Source organism: Anser cygnoides, chromosome 1, assembly GCF_040182565.1.
Source record: "Anser cygnoides isolate HZ-2024a breed goose chromosome 1, Taihu_goose_T2T_genome, whole genome shotgun sequence".
In the NCBI taxonomy this organism is placed as follows: Eukaryota; Metazoa; Chordata; class Aves; order Anseriformes; family Anatidae; genus Anser; species Anser cygnoides.
The window spans coordinates 36,132,582-36,149,153 of NC_089873.1; the positions used below are offsets into that span (position 1 = coordinate 36,132,582).

The 16,572-nt window shown below is 37.2% G+C and overlaps 1 protein-coding gene across 4 annotated transcripts in view; it reads left to right on the forward strand.

Moving 5' to 3' along the window:
- Positions 1-16,572, forward strand: part of USP15 (ubiquitin specific peptidase 15) — a 74,958-nt gene that overhangs the window by 4,757 nt on the left and 53,629 nt on the right. For all 4 annotated transcript variants that reach the window (XR_007163790.2, XM_048065400.2, XM_048065397.2 and 1 more), the window contains exons 2-3: positions 11,290-11,417; positions 16,412-16,542. Coding sequence is in view for 3 of the 4 variants with exons in the window: in XM_048065400.2 (XP_047921357.1) it covers positions 11,290-11,417; positions 16,412-16,542 (259 nt within the window). In the remaining variant the exon portion in view is untranslated. The remainder of the gene's footprint in view (positions 1-11,289; positions 11,418-16,411; positions 16,543-16,572) is intronic.

Consider the following 16,572-nt stretch of genomic DNA (forward strand, 5'->3'; position numbering starts at 1 on the left):
ATTAACAGACTCTAGATTGAACAGTAATGGAAGATTTTACTTGATTTTGCTGACAGCATGGTGAAGTGTAATGGACTTGCACCTCAGTGACATTTGGAAAAACTTCCTGAACTATTACAATGAGAAACCAGTATGATGAGAAACAGGGAACTCCCTTGTTATTGTTCCAAAGATAGAATTGACATTTGGGTTCTTTTTCTTTCAAATGGGGCTTGAGTTGCTGATTTTTTGACTTGGAGATCTTACGGCTGAAGTTCTGTGTTTAATTTATTTCACTGGCTGTGGAGTGGTGCACCATTTCACCACCAGCTTACGGAGATGTACAAAGTGTTCTGTTTAAAATTCTTCTGGGAGAATGCTTGCAATGGAAATAAGTAGGTGTAAATCTCTTGTGTTGATTGATTGGGCAGGATGAGAAAGGCATGTTTGTGTTAGGCTTTTACCTGAAAACAAGAAGTCAAACGTTGATTTAGGAGTTAATTTTTTTTCTTTTTGGAGAAACCTTTGCTTTAACGGATAATTTGCATATGTATTCAAAATAAGTGCTTCTTAATGTAGTGTTCACAAGTAACTTAAAATTTAACACACAAATGCAGTCATTTGTTTTGACTTACTCAGGCTTTTGGTCAGCTCTTGGTGTTATGTGTGAAGTGCTGCTTAGGCTACTGCAGCACATTATGGGAACTGAGCACGGGGGGGGGGGCTGTAGCGGGTATTTGACTGAAAATTGATTTGGAAATATGTCGGTGCATTTCATTCAACAAACATTTAATTTCAGAGGAGGGGTGTGAAATACGGACTAAGAGTTCTTAAAACTGATTTAAGTGATTTATTTTTTCTTTCTTTGACCCATTTTTTTCTTGTGGACTTACCTACTTTTTGAATAAATTGATGGTTTAATTTTTATGTAATAAAGTAGAGTAATTGCCTTCTTGAACTTTCAAGCACTTGTTAATTTTGAAAGAAATTTGAATTTTGAAGGCATTTGTTAGTCGTGGGTATACCTCGTCAAGCAATTTTGTCTAGGCTAATCAAAGTAGAAATACAGGTACAAACTCCTTATTATCTTTCTTCTTTTCATAGTTGGAAGAAAGAACAAAAATTGGATACTGTGCCTTTAAACAGGAGTCCTAATTTGCTTTCAGCAACACCGTTCCACTTTGTCCTCACTGTTGCTTCATCTATACTCATGCACAGTGACAAGGTTAAAAAAAAAAATCCTTAGCTATATCTCTGGACAATTTGTACAGTTTTGCTGTTAAAATTATGATTGCTTGTGTGCAGAAGATTTGATGTTCTAGCAGTCCACAGTGGGGAAATGAGTGTGTTTCTCCAAAGTATCTCAGTAGCACATTAAAGTTAACTGCTTTGATTTTGAAAGTGAAAGACTGACCTGCTGGGTAGTATAAATAAATTTAGGTTATGTTACCTCTTGTTAATTGTCTCAGTATATAGCTGAGTAATGTATTCAGAATGCTTTTGACAAAAATAGTGTGTACCAAGATCGTAATCATACTGTTCATTTTCCTATCAACCTGTGTGTTAAGGTAAAAAATGAATCCAGTCATACTTCTATGATGCTGATGCTGGGTTAAGGTTTATTGCATCAAAATGTGTGGTAAGCCACGGGTGAAGTTAAATTACACAAAAAGCCAGAGGACCATGAAAGAATTTTAGAAATCAATTAGCAGCTCTCCTGCTAGTTCTATTAATTTCTTCTGTTAAGTGAACAATGCCCGTACGTGGTCACGCAGCAGCAAAATTTTAAAGCTTTAGAAAATTTATTATTAATTTTTATTAATAATTAAATTATCTATAAATTAAACTATTTATTTAAAATTTTATGTAGAATTTTATTATTGGTTATAGCTTTATTTTTTTGTTCTCGTTAGTGTTTGAAGGCTGTTATAAAGTCATCCCAATTTTGCCTGCTCAAATTCTCTACACTTGATCATTCATAAGGATGCAGTCTTGTTGATAAATTTAATTGACTGACCTAATATGAACACACATTTGAATATAATGCACGGCTACCAACTGATAATTATGTTTTCATATTGAACATAGGGCTAAGAGGACCAAAATATTTTTACTGGTATCCATATATTGGGAAAACATACTAAAAGTATTATGTACCATATAATTCGTAGGTTATGGTGAAGAAACTGCAAGTCCAGTAATGAATAAGAGAACGCAAGCAGGAACCAGACTGATGGCCCTGCAGCACAGAGATCAGCAGTCCTTTGTAAATGCTGGAAATATTCACCATCTCGTCTCGCTTTAATGGGACCCAAAGAATAACAACACCTGCAGTGAACCGTTTGCTGAGTGTTGTTGTCTGTAGGAGCTAGATGAGGTCAGAATAACTGATCTAAACTCAGCCTAAATATAGATTTAGTCTGTGTAGTGTCTTCAGCTAAAGCAAGTTTGAAACAGTCATCTTTCACTTTTTAATGCTGGTTTACATTATTTCTAAACAAACCTTGTTTGCTTCTAACAATAAGAATGAAGTAAAAGATCACATGCTTAAATACAACTTTGAGGTATATATTATGTAAAATAGTTTAAGGTCGTAAGTAATGTGTGCCTTGAAAACAACCCAAGCATAGGAAAAGAGGAAGAGGAATAAATATTGCACTTTCTAATTGTCAATACTTGTCAAGAAATCATTCAAATAAAAGAGTTACGTAGAGAAAAATTATACCAAATGGGGAACTTAATATTGGAAAATAGCTTCTGTATGGGATGAGCTAGGTATGACCAACAGTTATCATTGCTTTTTGAGGAAATAGTCGATTTTATGATGTCAGCAGATATGAAGGGACATCCTCATTATATTTTTCAACCCCCTTGCATGATCAGTAAGCTCACAGTGGCCTGAAGTAAGACTCAAAGACAAGTAAATGCAACGTGAGGGCAAAGGGTTCAAATAAGGCCTTTTGTCATCAGCTGCTGAGAGGGGAGTGTTGCTGGAGGTTATGGTGCAAGATTGCGAATTTCAGCTTTTTTGCCTTTTGTGGTGATGACGCTGAGTCCATGTGGTATTGAAACTTGTTGCCTTTCAAAGGGAAAGTTGCATCTCGGTGGACTGGAGTTTAAGTTGTCGCTTGTACGTTACAATCTCCTTCAGACAGACAAACCACATTTTACAAATGGGAGCAGGCATATCTTTCGAAGCCCTCTGAAGCTCCAGTCAGAAGTAGTGAAGTGGGCCACGCTTGAACTGGGACCATTTCCGTGTGTGTTATAGGGTGTTTTCTTTTGTTCTAACCAAGTAATGTGAGGTGACCGATTTATTTATACCCATGAATGCTGAGCATTTGCTTATTTAAAGTTAATCAGCTCCCCTTGTTGCGAAGTTGTCTTGATTTTAAAGGTTTGCCCCTCAGCACAGCATATCTAGGAATCCAAGACAATTTTCTCTTTCAGTCTCGGCTACAAGTCCCGAAGGTGGGTTTGTTAGCCTGTCCATTAGCTTGGCCGCTGATGTCTGAGAGCAAAATGTTGTGTTTCCTGCTTGAGTGAAGTCTTGATTCCATCAGGGACAAGTAGCAAACATAACTTAAATAATGGTTTTAAAAAACAAACAATCCATAGTTCTGAACTTTGCCGAGATGTCTTGGGGTAGCTTCCTCCATCGGCTCCAGAGGTCAGAAAGCTGCTGCAGTATTTGGACTGGTTTGGAACCCTTCCTTGGATTAGGTAATAGTAACAAACATACAAGTGAAACATCGTAACAAGCCTGATGTGCAGGCATTTTCTATCTCTGTTTTACTAATGCATGGTATGCTATTTTTGTATCTGGGACAGTACATATTCAGTGAAGCATATCTAGTCTCGAGTGCATGCTGAAAGTTTTTGATGTTTCCCCTAAAACGTGCTGAAATTCACTTAAGAAATTAGGTTTTAGCAGACATAGTTCTGTTTACTAGAGGTATGTCTTTTCCTCTTAAAATACTGAAGGTCTGTCATAGGTAAATACTTTGTTTTCAGATGGTCGATTATATCATGGGTATTGTAACACTAACAAAAAGATAAAGTAGGTTGTAAGGTTTGCCTGCTTTGTTTTGTGTAGGTGAGTAGTCTTGTTGATCTTGCTGAGAATGCTGCACTGAGTATGTTTGTAAGATCAAAATCTATAGTCTTAAAATTTCTGATTTTCCCTTTTTCCTTTTGTGCTAAGAAGTCTGGATTTTAGTAATGTGCTTTAAGTGCTTTAGGAGATTGATCCCCTAAGCTGAGCATGTTACAATTGCATTTCTTTTGTAGCATAATCTTGAACATGCTAAATCCTTCTTGCATAAAGATGAGGGAATTGTATGGCATTTGAACACAAATTTCCATTTTTCCTAATGGAAAAATTGGGGAAAAAAAAGGAAAAAAATGGAAAAATGGAAAAAAAATCCGTTTCATCTGTTGCTTGAGAACAAGTTCTTGTGAAGGTGCAAGATTACAGCTGCTGGGACTGTGTTCCCTAGTAAATAAAAACAACTTCTCTTACCCGTATCAGATTGCCATTGAAGTGAAAGTAGCCAATGCTAATATGCCTAACATATACAGAACATATATGTACATACATATAGCCAGTAATCCACTGTAAGAACTCGCAGCTACAGTGTTTGTTAACATTTTTCAAAATCTGTCCCTATATCTGTAATTTCTCTTTCTTGGCTACATAATTCACTAAAACCTTCTGTTCTGTGTAATGCGTGTGTTATCTCACAGTTGTATAAAGCTGGTCTACTGAGTTCGGTCTTAAAAATATCTGTCTGAGAATAAACTCCCTACTTGTTTAAATTAAGAAGCATAAACAATGTTGGTGGATCCTGAGTTGATGAAAGGGTATTATCTCTAAATAGAAATTAAATTCATTACCAGACTTCTTATATAAATATCCTGCTCATCTTTGTTCATAAAGGGTGTTAAGAGCTGAATATTGGGATAATGAATAAAGCAGTACTTTCTAAGTTATGATTTCTTGTCATGGGTAGGCTCTGGTAAGACCTCAAAGATCAGAGGGCTGGAGCAGCGCTCCTATGAAGACGGGCTGAGAGAGTTGGAGTTGTTCAAGCTGGAGAAGAGAAGGCTCCGGGGGGACCTTAGAGCAGCCTTTCTGTACCTAAAGGAAAACCGGGCCTGCGGGAAAGCTGGGGAGGGACTCTTTGTCAGGGGGGTGTAGTGACAGGACAAGGGGGAATAGCTACAAACTAAAAGAGGGTAGGTTTCGTTTAGATATTAGGAAAAAAATCTTTACTATGAGGGTGGTGAGGCACTGACACAGGTTGCCCAGAGGCTGTGGTTGCCCCATCCCTGGAAGTGTTGACGGCCAGGCTGGATGGGGCTTTGGGCAACCTGGTCTAGAGGAAGGTGTCCCTGCCCATGGCAGGGGTTTTGGAACTAGATGATCCTTAAGGTGCTTTCCAACCCAAACCATTCTGTGGTTGTATGAAGACATATATAGAGCCTTATCAAATCTGTAATAGTTTCAATCCAAGTTTGATTATTAGGTTTTGATGTGGTCTGTAAGCAGTCCTGATTGTGGCATTGGACTGTTTCTCCCTTAACCAGGAAGATCATTTTGTTAGATCTTCTGTGTTTTGATCTTACTGTTTAAAAATTACTATTCAAGTATAGATATAAACAGCTTCATATTACACGCTGTATTAACTGAAGCTTTGCCCTTGAGTGCATGCAAATTACATGATCTTCCCTTCTTTCTACATGATCTTTTCATTAGTCTTCAGAATGCATCTTGCAAAAAAAGGATGGAGCCAATTATTTGTCTGCAAGTAGTCAGTTTTACTGATGCTTAATAGATATTAACTTATTTTTAATAGCTACAGAATTCAATTTTAAGAATAGTGGTTTGCACCAGTTTAACTTCTTTATTTAATTAGTCATCGTGTCTTTGCCCGTACGTCCAAAATACACCAGCTAAACCAAGTACTACTCATTGTGAATTAAAGCAAGAAAAAAGGAAAGAGATAAAGACAAAACAATTTGAGTAGCTTTCAAATTTTTGGCATTAGTCCATTTTTCATTTTGCTTTTCTACATTGTACTACTAGACAGATTTTGTTCAGATAAACTCCGATTTTGATTTTTTTTAAGATTTGGTTGTCCTTAAGAGGTTTTCTTTCCAGGCAGAGAGCTTGACTGTGCCTTACAGTTCTTACCAGTCTTATACACATCGATGATTTATAGATGGCCTTTGATCTTTTTGTGCTAGAAATATGAATCTATTATTTGAGCATGTAAATACAGGTTCCGAGATTATAAAAGAGGTTTTCTAGGTTTTTGCATTTTTGTGTTAGGAAGCAGAAATGTTAGAAGTCTTCAGTAAGGAGAACTCTTTATAGAGACATTGCAGAGGAGAATTTGGTCAGTAGCAAAATTAATTAATTGAGTGTGGAAGAATAACAGTTGATGACGTGTTGAGGTGGTAATGATGAACATTTGAAATCTAGAACAATGGATCCCAAGCTTTCTTGCACTGTTACGTCCAAAAATAAATTTCTTCTGTTATTTGTATGATCAGACATTTAATGCAAAGCATTTGGAAAGTAATATGGCTCTACAGGAGCAGTAATTTGTGAGGCAGCATGTCCATTGTTTTAATGAATGCCTGTGTGATAATTTCCCTTCTGAGTAAAATTATAGCTTTCCTTTTTTAAGATTCAAAGTTTCATTCAAATTTAGATGCATTAAGTAGAGGCCATAGGGTGGAGTGGGGGACAAGGCTGGCTGGTCTGCTGGGAGAACGGATGCCCGAGGGTGGCTGTGTTCATGAACACACCTTCTGTGGCTGTTACGGAACAGTGCTGGGAGGCCACAGCAGAGGAGGAGAAAGGTGAGAGTGCTGTTGGCCTTTCGGATGCTCGCAAGACTGAAGCTTCTGTGTATAAAGCAAAGGATGATGGCATATCACAGTAATCAACTTCAGTATCCCTTTTTCCATTTACTAAAGAAAAAAGACTCAAATATTAAGAGTCGGTTGTAAAAGGAATTGGGAATTGTACAGGCAGAGTGAAAAAACTGGATTTTTGAAAATGTGGGAAGAACTGCTGCTACTTGTACTTTAAAAAGACAAAGACACAAATACCAATGATTCAATTATCAGCCTTTTTCCTTTGCCCTGGTCTGCCAGGACAATTATCTTCAATATCAGACTCTATATTCAATTACATATGAACTCTGTATAATAAAGTCACTCCATTTAACTTTATCGTACCAATTCAAGCTTCCATGGTAGGGTCTAGTGTGTGTTTTTCTGTTCCAGAAAACAGAAGGTAACACTCATTTGATTGCGATGGTTAGTTATTGTTTAGCGAAAATTTGTTTGCAAGAGATTTGATTTTCTTTTTGTAATTTTCAAGTGAACTATATTTGGTTTTCACTGAATTTTCCAATTCTTATTCATGTGATCTTTTAAATTAAGTAAGTTAAATTGCCTAATGCAGGCTTCTGTCCACTCTATTCTCTCTTCCACGCTCATTTGTGGGTAATAGGTAAATACTTTGCTCATGAATTTGGTAGGGAATCATTTAGAGGAGAAACTTTAAAAGCCTAATGCTTTCTCTTTTGGGTCTGTACCTCCAAAAACATTCTTGTGTTCATTGAACCAAATCAAATCTGAAGATATCTGCACCTATTGATTTTTAGAAACAGAGGTACTTAGTATCTTTGTAAAATTTAAACCTATTTTGCTTATTTTTTTTTTCCTCCAGTATGGCTTAGGAGGGCTTTAAGGTAGTAAAAATATACTTGAGAGCCTCTAGTAACAAACATACCAAATATTTTAAAGCATATAAGGGAGCTGTTGTGATGCTGCTTCACTTCTGTATAATGCTTCACTTCACATTATATACCTGTTCTCACAAGCTTGTCATTTTTGATAGTAAAAGCTGACTCTCATTTAATTTCACAAGTTTAAGGTTTGGTACATATGTATTGCTGCAATGGTCATTAACTCTGGTATGGTACTATTGGAACCTGAAAAGGTGAGTTCAGCAAAAGCTTTAACGTAAGAAAGTAAGGCCTTATGTGGATACTTGTGTTGCAAAATGAGTTTTTCTGTGTGCAGAGAATCACAGAATGGTTTGGGTTGGAAGGGACCTTAAAAAACATCTAATTCCAACCCCTTGCCATGGGCAGGGACACCTCCCACCGGACCAGGTTGCCCAAAGCCCCATCCAGCCTGGCCTTGAGCACCGCCAGGGACAGGGCATCCACAGCTTCTTTGGGCAGACTGTGCCAGTGCCTCACCACCCTTGGAGAAAATAATTTCTTCCTAATATCTAATCTAAACCTACCCTCTTCAAGTTTAAAGCCATTCCCCCTTGTCCTATCACTACATCCCCTGACAAAGAGTCCCTCCCCAGCTTCCCTGTAGGCACAGGAAGGCCACTCAGGTCTCCCTGGAGCCTTCTCTTCTACAGGCTGAACAACCTCAACTCCCGCAGCCCCTCTTCACAGGAGAGGTGCTCCAACCCTCTGATTATCAAAAGATGCAGCCCTGCTGCCTCAAAAGTGTGGCCAGCAGGGCGAGGGAGGTGATTCTCCCCCTCTGCTCTGCTCTTGTGAGACCCCATCTGGAGTGCTGTGTTCAGCTCTGGGGCCCCCAGCACAGGAAGGCCATGGACTTATTAGAATGAGTCCAGAGGAGGGCCGCAAAGATGATCAGCCTGCTGGGGCAGGCTAATTTGGAAGGGTTTAGTATTGCAAAATCATAATGTTAGGTATCTCACCGTTCTGGAGTAGGGCTTCAGCCATGCTGGTTCATGACACATCTGATGTGATGCAGTGTGCCCAAAACAGCCTGTTAAGTCCCTGCCAATTTCCAAGTTTGGAAAGGGTGGAAAAGGATATTTTTGCAGCAAAATACTTTTCATATACATTTCCCTAATATTGTTTAAACCGAACTTGGGTTTTGTATTTATTTTTTTTTAAAGTTCTGGTTCAGAAAGCAATTTGAGGCCATTGTCTGACTACTTTGCTAAGTTTTTAAGATTACAGAAAGAAAACTTTGCCCTTCTAGTTGTAACAAATGTTATGTACTGAACAACTTCAGAAGAGACACCAACTAGTAGTAGAGATAACTTTTGACCAGTAGTAGCAGGTCGTGGTAGTAGAGTAGACCCAAGACCACATGTTACACTACGAGGTGGCTGAGGTACGTGCAGCAGGGTAGGGCTGGCAGTGGTGCGGTGAGGCAGAGAGCTGGTCCTTAGCCAGAGCTGTTGCACTGGCAGACCTGCATCTGTGGCAGTTGAGCCACATCTTTGCCCCTGATATTTATGTCGTTGTACATATTGTTGTTACACACTAAGGCTGTGGTTCGTAATTATTCCTAATGCTAGGAGTAGCTTGTTCACAGACTTATTATTAGTGTTGATGTAATCATATTTTGAATCAAGACTATTTACTGTGTAAATTAGGATGTTGTTGTCACAGATGTTGTAAAGTTGCCTTTCAGACCTTGGTGTTTGATGTTTTTGAAGAAATATAGGGCAAGTAAGCATCCAAAAGCCTGCAGTGATCTCCTATACAGGTATCTAATGCCTCCTACCTCATACTTTCTGAAGGGCTTTTATCTATATATTCATGTGCTTAAGGAGTGCGTTCTACAGAAGCTGAAAAGTTGGGACTTAATTGAGGAGAGAATCTGAGGACTTGACTACTAAGCCTTCTGCTTCGAAGTACTACTCAGGAGAGATCAGTCCTTTAGCAGAAATTTGCTATCAGTCCTTCTTGAGACTGTCTCCAGGCTTGATCTGTGGGTGTAACAGAGAAAAACTGGACCTGAAAAGAAGAAATAAGTCAAGACTTAGGTATCTTTGGTTTGCTAATTCTTATTGTAACTACAGATTTATGGTTCTGTTAATGTGTTTTTTAAAACCTGTTCAGAAAAGTGCGTATCCAAGCAATGTTTTTGTTTGTAAACAACTTCTTCAGTTACAAGAACTGGGAGTGTTACGGGTTTTGTTCTGGGTTCTTCCATGGTACTTGTGAGTAACTCTGACAGGGTTACTAAATGCTTACTAAAGCTGTATGCGTTAGCAGACTGGAATTTGAATCACCAGGAAGCGTTTTGAGATGTCTTAAAGGTTCAGTAGGATGTTCTTGGTGTGCTGCAAATAGGAGCTCAGTAGTCAAACATTGGAGAAAAGAATTAAGATTTACCTATGCTCTCTAGTTTGATGTAGTCATTCATCCTGATAATTGTATTCTGGCATGTCATAGGTTAGTAGCAAAAGGGTTGGTACACAAAAGAGATGAGACGGATGCTTTTAGGAAAAAGAAAGAGTGGAAGTGGAGTCTTTAGGGAAAAACAAATGGGATCACCAAAGAACTTTGGTATCTTAACGAAATTCTATACTAAAAAGAAATATAAAATGTTAGATATCACTGGATTCAGTAAAAGCCAAGCTAGCAATAGTTTAACCTGGGTAGAAATACTGTGAAGCTGGGTTTAGAGAGATTCCTTTATATGGAAGTGTGAAGTTGTTAGTTGTGTGTAGCAGGAACATCTAGTACTGCCTCAAAAGCAGGACGTTTACTGTATGTGTTGATGCTGACTCAGAGAAGAAGACACCTAGACTCTCAGGTTCTTGACAGGACAGCAGAGTTCCAAAGTTTTGGGGCTTGCATATGAATGTTACAAATAAAACTACAGCAGAAAAAAATATTTTACTGAAAGTTGTCTCTCATTTGTTAAAGGACTGTCTAATTTTAAAGCTATAATAACTTGAATCTCTTGAATTCACAAATTGAGAACGGGAATTAAAACTGATGATGTTTCGTGCTAAAAAGGAAAATGTTTTTGAAACTTGCTATTTTTCAACATCTGGTATGCTGTATTGGTGGTCTTGCAAAATTGTATTTGCCCACTGTGATTAGTGAGATCTTTAATTCCTCACGATTTACAAGTCTTTTTTGGTAGAAGATGCTGATAATGTTTAGCAGGCCAGGCACAAAAACATTCTTCATTTTCAGAGGCTGATATATACAGGTGCATTAATAGGAATGATTTGGTCACATGGGGAGTAGTAGCATACAGATCACACTCATCTTTGAATTTTAACTTCTTTTTTTAATACCTGAAGTGACTATAAATGAAAGGTGTAACGGTCTAGCAGCTGTGGTAGAAATATCCACTTGAGATGCCACTCAAATTCTCCCTCTAAAATAAAATTATATTATTATGCATAACTTCTAAATTATGTTAAAATAATGTAACTTTGTTTTAGATTTTGCAAATAATGAGCTTACCTGTCTTCTTCCATTTCAGGTATCTAGTGGATAGTCGCTGGTTCAAACAGTGGAAAAAATATGTTGGTTTTGACAGCTGGGACAAATACCAGATGGGAGATCAGAACGTGTACCCTGGTCCTATTGATAATTCTGGACTTCTCAAAGGTAACTGATTCTGTCTGTGTAGTAAGCCAATACTAATGCTTAGTGTAAACTTGTTACAGGTTGTTCGTTTTTTGTAGTCAATAGTGTAAATTAATCTCAGCATTTATGAAGGTGAACCTTTGTTGTTGTTTTTTGCAGACAGTGACAAGAGAACTAGAATAGGTTTCCCTAATGAAATAAAACTTTATAAATAAAATTATTTGAACTCCTTTACAATGGTAACAAATATTTAATAATATAAAAATTACTAGTTTGTCATGATGGCTTGGAATACCTTGGGAGATGAAATTTAGTTGAGTAGACAAACAGCTAACCCGAGTTAACCAAGATTTTTTTTAGCTGAACTAAAATGGTTTGTTTAAGATAACATTTTAAGTTGAAGTATAAAATTTATTTTTGTAAACAAGCCCCAAACACTTACTTTGATTCTGGAACATTAAAGGAAAAGGTGTTATATAATTTAGTGATAATATAAAGTGGTCAGAAATGACTGAGGGTAGTTTCCTGATGCTTTTTGGTCTTCTAAGTATGGTTAAACTCTGTCACTGTTTTAATTGCACAGTTCTGGCTGACTCTTGCTGAACTGTCAGATTTGTGGACGTAGGTCTCAGAATTATCTCCCAGATATTTTAAAAAATTAGTCCTCAGGTCAAATTTTATATTCGGTGTCTAGGATTGAAATAGCATTAAAGCTATAATTATTTAATATGTAAAACCTAGTGGATACAAAATCTAATAGCTAACTGGTCTTCATCTTTGTAGTTACAGAAAATATAATAGTAGTACATAATTTATGTGTAGTAATGCCAATTTTTACTACTTGATGGGGTTTATGATGACCTATGACTTTCTTAATTCAAAACTTCTCAGCTCTAATTCGTATCTCATTATTTCACAAGTTATGTTAAAGACGATTGCCTTTTTCATGGGATTTGTCATACCATGTTGCACTAGTTGTCACTGTGAGTGCATGTCTGACAGTGACTAATATCAGTGCCTTTGAAGAAGGTGCTGTATTGTCATATGCTCTTTTCACTCACAAACTTGAAGGTCTTTTTGCTCCAGGTGAGTGACTTTTTTTCTGAAGTGTGAGGATCTAGTTCCTTTGTACATTCTTGTAGTAAATCTGGTAGTGAGGCAGGCATGTTCAGGTGACGCTTGTCAGTGAAATCAGATGTAGCAACATCCTTTTTTATCCTCAGTGAGGCAGCAACAGCTTATTCTTTCTTCCGTGTCTAACCACTTTGGGGAAAAAAAAAAAAGTGACTTCTAGATGTGCAAGGCACCGTGCTGGATTATTGATAACTTAATCTGTGTTCAGATTATGCTTAAAGTTGCTTTGAACGTGAAGTCTGTGTTGGGGTTAGCCATCCAAATCTAAAGTTATATTAGCCATTTTGCTAAAAACTCCTGACAGACTTTTCTTAGTATCATTTTGACACACCCTTTTTCAAAATAAACACAACCTTGGGGTTTATGAACTTCATTGTTTGCTTAGGCATGGTTCTAAAAATGCAGCTCTTCATTGGCAGTGATACCATACTTCCAATTACTGTCTGGCAGCTATTGTTCCTGTGTGAAGGAAGTTTTAAAATTAAGGGCATTAACACTTACCAAGTAGGAGCTGTGCTTCGCCTGCTGCAGAGCAGCAATACTCTGTACTAGGTTTTCAGTGTAGTATAAATAGAACCTGAAAATGCTTATGTTTTTAATCCTGTCTTTGACACTTAATAAAGCTGTATGTTGTATACACTGGTTGTTGTCATAGTATTCTCTTTCAACCTGATTTACTCATCTAAAATGGGCTTGCTTTCTCAGGTGTTCTTCAGTACAATGCAGTGATAAGGAAAACTATTACTAAATTCAAGAAAATAATTTCAGAAAACTGATGTAGTATGTTGTGCTCATATTACTTAAATGCTGTTCCCTTATTTCCAGAACATGTAGATGAAGAGACAGCAATGTAAATTAACAGGTAGAGATTTCAGTTAATCCCAGCATACTCAGATATGATGAAAGTACACCATCTTCAAAAGAAGAATTATATAGTCAACGTTAGATGAGCAAAGCAAGCAACAAGGAAGTAGTTATCTAGAATAGTTGATTGTTTATAATTAGAAAACTGTTCCATATGAGGGACTGAATTGTCAGTGTCAGAGGGATTCTTTAAGGAAATAAGAATCTGAAAAAAATTATAATAGGAAAATGCTGGAGGCTTCAGAAAGATGGAATGGAATCCAAATGTTATCTTCTACTTATAAACTCTTATAGCAATATCAGGTCAGTACAGAAATGCACTATTAACTTTTTAAAGAGATATTTGGATCTAAATATATGTTTATGGATTTCTCTCCACAATCTACTCTCAGTTACAGTGAAATGGTCTTATGGTACTACCAGCCACCAGAAGCATAGCACTGAGTGGGCCACGTAAGAATTGATAGTGTAAGTCATGAATTGTTTCAGCAAATGTTTCTTGGATACAGTTCCTGAATATAGATTTTCCTAATCAGTGAAAACAGTTTTGAATCAAAATTTGAAGCTCTTGAAAGTTGTTACTTTTGCAGATAGTTTGAAATAGACTGGAGGAAAGAAGAAAGTCTTTTTTTCAACAGGCACATTGGTTGACATCTCATTTATTAGGTCACATTAATTATATTTATTTCCATAAAGAATTGTGTTTTGATTTTCCTGTGTATTCACTGAGATGTTCATGTGAAATTCCATTTTACATTTTGCTTCAACAGTGTATGTATTATGGCTCCCAAAGTGGAATCCACAATCTGAGGTTGTCTTTCTTTGCCCTCTGTGTTGGGTTCCTGTTGATATCCCTAACATTTACCGTCTCTTCTCTGACTGACCTCCTGAGTCTTACAGAGCTCTTGAACAAATGAGGGGAAGGGTGCAGCAGCCATAATGATTTCTGTAATTCAACCAGATAGGAAGTAAATATCAGATTTATTGACATCACAATATAAAAGTCTATCTTTGTGTAAGCAAATCTAGAATCACTTCTTACCCATACTTCAACAGATTAAACAGTACGTGACAACTTGTCTGTAGCAGTGTTTCCATCTTTGCTATTGCTACTCAAAGTTACGGAAAATTTTAAGAAAAAGCAGCTGAAATCATACAATGGTTTTGAGAAGTAAAAATCCTGAAGAGTTTTAAAGTAGTTAGGAGCAAGGTAGTTAAGCTAAGAGAATATGTTGAAGCCTGTGATTTTTCTTGCTAAAATTGCAACAAATACTTTGGCCATTTCTGAACTTCATTATCCCCTCTTCTAAAATAACTTTATAATATTAATAGCTGCCTGGTTGTATTTAGGGGATGTGTTGTTTAGCTCTTCCTAGTAAGTAATTTATGATTTTTATTGGAGAAAAATGCATGCAAACCATTTGTACCCTCTGACTGCTCACCAAGTCATCTTTAATCTGGACAGTTTGCGTGTTACCAACATCTACCATGTTTTGCTCACATGGCAAAGTACTTGGCTGGAGAGAGAAAGAAAGAGTCAGCACCAGTGGTAAACTAACAGAAGTAGAAGAGTGCTTTTTCCTGTGTTTTCACCATTCTAGTGACTAAAGCAAAAAGTGTTCCTGTTTCCCTCATTTTCCCATAAAGCCACAAACCCTTTAAGCTAACTGAAGCTGTAGCATATACAGTTGAGTAGGGAGATGCCTAGAGTCTTGGTAAGCTGGAATCTTGTTCACTCCTCCCACAAGAAAGTGAACACGCATCACCTAAATGTCCTCAATAGTGTTGACCTCCTGCAGAAAAGTTATTGTTAAAACTAGTTTTATTAAATTCTTACGCACACAAAAAAAGATAGCTATTATTAAAGGATGATTACTTTTTTAAAATGTGATGGTTTTTGATGCTCAGACTTTTTTTTTTAATTGAGGATGCCTTATGTTGTTTGTTAAATCTGTGCAGAGGGGACACAAGAGAAGTCATTAGTGCTTTTCATGTGCATGTAATATTCAGATCTTATTTTTGTCCTTACAGAAAAATGTAGATAACCATATTCATTTCGTTTAGAAATATTATTTACAAAAATATTTCCAAGAGGAAAGCCAATATTTGAAGCAATTTGAGGTTATTTAGCCTTACTTTTACACTCAGTTTTAATTGTGTACTTTCTACAATTCATTCCTGTAGGACAATGAAAATAGACTGTCTACTTACTACATGTTTTTGTACTTCATTAAACTTGTAATCCTGCTTCATTCTTTGGAGATAAATGTGTGGGTCTCCCTGTTTGATCTCACTCTGTGTAGAGGGATGTTTGCTGCCCTGTAGCTGTATACTTCCAAATGCACAGACAGCTGCCTTGATTGTCCGAGGCTTGCAGTGGTGCAGATCTAGAATCACTTACACATATAGAATAGCTGCTCTCTTACTACTGTAATAAGCATTGAACCAAAGCTAAAAGCATGCTACTTATGTAAGAGGTTGCCAAGCTGTATGTCGTTCAAGTGCTGCCTCACTGTCCCTGTGAAGAATTTGGTAGGGACTGTGTTTCCAAAGCACGTAGGATCCTTTAAATAGGAGGATTGTACCATGCTATTTTACCAGTTTGTCATGGAGTGAATAACTTTGAACTTTGCCTCAATCTACTGTAGCTTCTCATTCTTTCGTATTCAGTCAAGGCTGTTGCAGTAACGTGAAATGGAAGTGTCCGTGGTTATGTGGAAATACGTGCAAAGGTGGGGAAATGGATTGGATTCTCTGAAAGCTGTGTGCAGTAACAAAATAGGTGCTCGTGATTGCATGTTGTTTTCATCTGCGTTCATGAGAGCAGGAATACTACCTGTAATAGGTATGATATACGTGTACCGGATAGCATGCCGGAATAGTTTCAAAAGTTTTGCTTTGAACGCCGTAACGTAACTGTGACTCAGAAAATAGTTTGCTATTTATATGAAAAAATAACGTTTCTTTAAAAGTTTAGCAGAATTAAGTACTGAAGTGAGAATATCTTTCTCTTACAGATGGTGATTCTCAGTCTCTCAAGGAACATCTCATTGATGAGCTGGACTACATCCTTTTGCCAACTGAAGGCTGGAATAGGCTAGTTAGCTGGTACACGCTGATGGAAGGTCAAGAGCCAATAGCTCGCAAGGTACTCTTAAGTTATCCACTGGGATGAATG